Genomic DNA, 1,190 nt, shown 5'->3' with positions numbered 1-1,190 from the left:
GGGGGGGGGGGGGGGGGAGAGGAAGAGAGGCAGGCATGAAAAGGCAGGAGAGACGGGAAGATGCGCACCGGAAAATGCCCTCAGTCCGCTCGCCACCCAGGCGCACAATGGCGTCCGTCAGGAAGGGCAGGATCCGGGGGATGCTCATCTCCGGGCAGGCACGCTGCTGCAGGCGCATGACCTCCTCCAGTGGCTCGCCGAAGACCGACGGCCGGATGGGCGCCTCGACGGCGCGCTCCAGCTCGCCAAGGGTCGGCGTTTTCCCGCGCGGCCCGACCACAGCAATGTGCCGAAGCTTGCGCTGGCAAAATTGGATGTACGTGGCAATGCGATCGGCACTGGCCGGGGACATGCTCGGCGGGGGGATGTTGGTCCCGGAGTCCGCCGGGCCGGGAGGGGTCAGGCCAAGCCCGGTGTACCCTTCGCTGGTCATCGGGGCCACGCCGATCAGCCGGTCGGCCGTGAAGCTAAGCAGGTAGTTGTCGAAGTCCTTCGACGGAGGGAAGGACACGGCATACACCGCCATCAGGGCCCAGCCAAGCATGATGGACACGGTGTTCTGGTTGCCATTCAGCTGCTTGCACAGCTGGACATACAGCTCATCGCGCATGGCCCCGCGGTTGACACCCACATCGACCAGCGGCTGGAAGGCCGCGGCAATGGCCGACACATAGGGCAGTCGCAGGGAGGCATCCTCCTGCGGGGCATCCGAGGCCGAGAGCCCTGGAGAAGACCCACCGCCCGGGGCCTTGGGAATGACCAGCCCACCGGACCGGTCGCCCATGGCCCGCTGCAGATGCCGCCAGCAGTTCAGGGCATCCTTATGCATGCCCTTGTTGGGGACCTGCAGCAGGGGCGACGGGAGCATGTCCTTGGTCCAGCGAAGCATGCTCTCCAGTGGTACCCGCCGGCGGAAGAGGCCCTTCTTGTGGACCGTGAAGTTCTTCTGGGCAAACCCATCGAACTGGAAGTCCCGGATCTGGTCGTGCAACGCGTCCACCTGGCTGCTGTGGGCGGGGCTGCCGGAGAACTGCGACGGGTCGAAGGCCAGGTTCTCGGCCACGCCGACGGTCTTCGGGGCGCCGGAGGTGGCAGGGGCTATGGCCGGCGGCAGGTGGCGAGAGAGGGACATAAGGGGAGGACAAGCAGAGGCCGGGGAAAATGGCATGGCGCGCGCGCGCGCGGGGGGG

At 67.2% G+C, this 1,190-nt stretch overlaps 1 protein-coding gene across 1 annotated transcript in view; it reads right to left on the bottom strand.

The window, feature by feature from the left end:
• H696_02885 (hypothetical protein) overlaps positions 1-1,190 on the bottom strand; it is a 4,293-nt gene that overhangs the window by 974 nt on the left and 2,129 nt on the right. The window contains exon 6 of the mRNA XM_009496780.1: positions 69-1,098. Coding sequence (XP_009495055.1) covers positions 69-1,098 — 1,030 coding nt within the window. The remainder of the gene's footprint in view (positions 1-68; positions 1,099-1,190) is intronic.

Source organism: Fonticula alba (assembly GCF_000388065.1).
Source record: "Fonticula alba strain ATCC 38817 unplaced genomic scaffold supercont2.4, whole genome shotgun sequence".
Classification (NCBI taxonomy): Eukaryota; order Rotosphaerida; family Fonticulaceae; genus Fonticula; species Fonticula alba.
The sequence above is the reverse complement of the archived record's forward strand: the minus strand, read 5'-3'. Positions and strand labels throughout refer to the sequence as shown.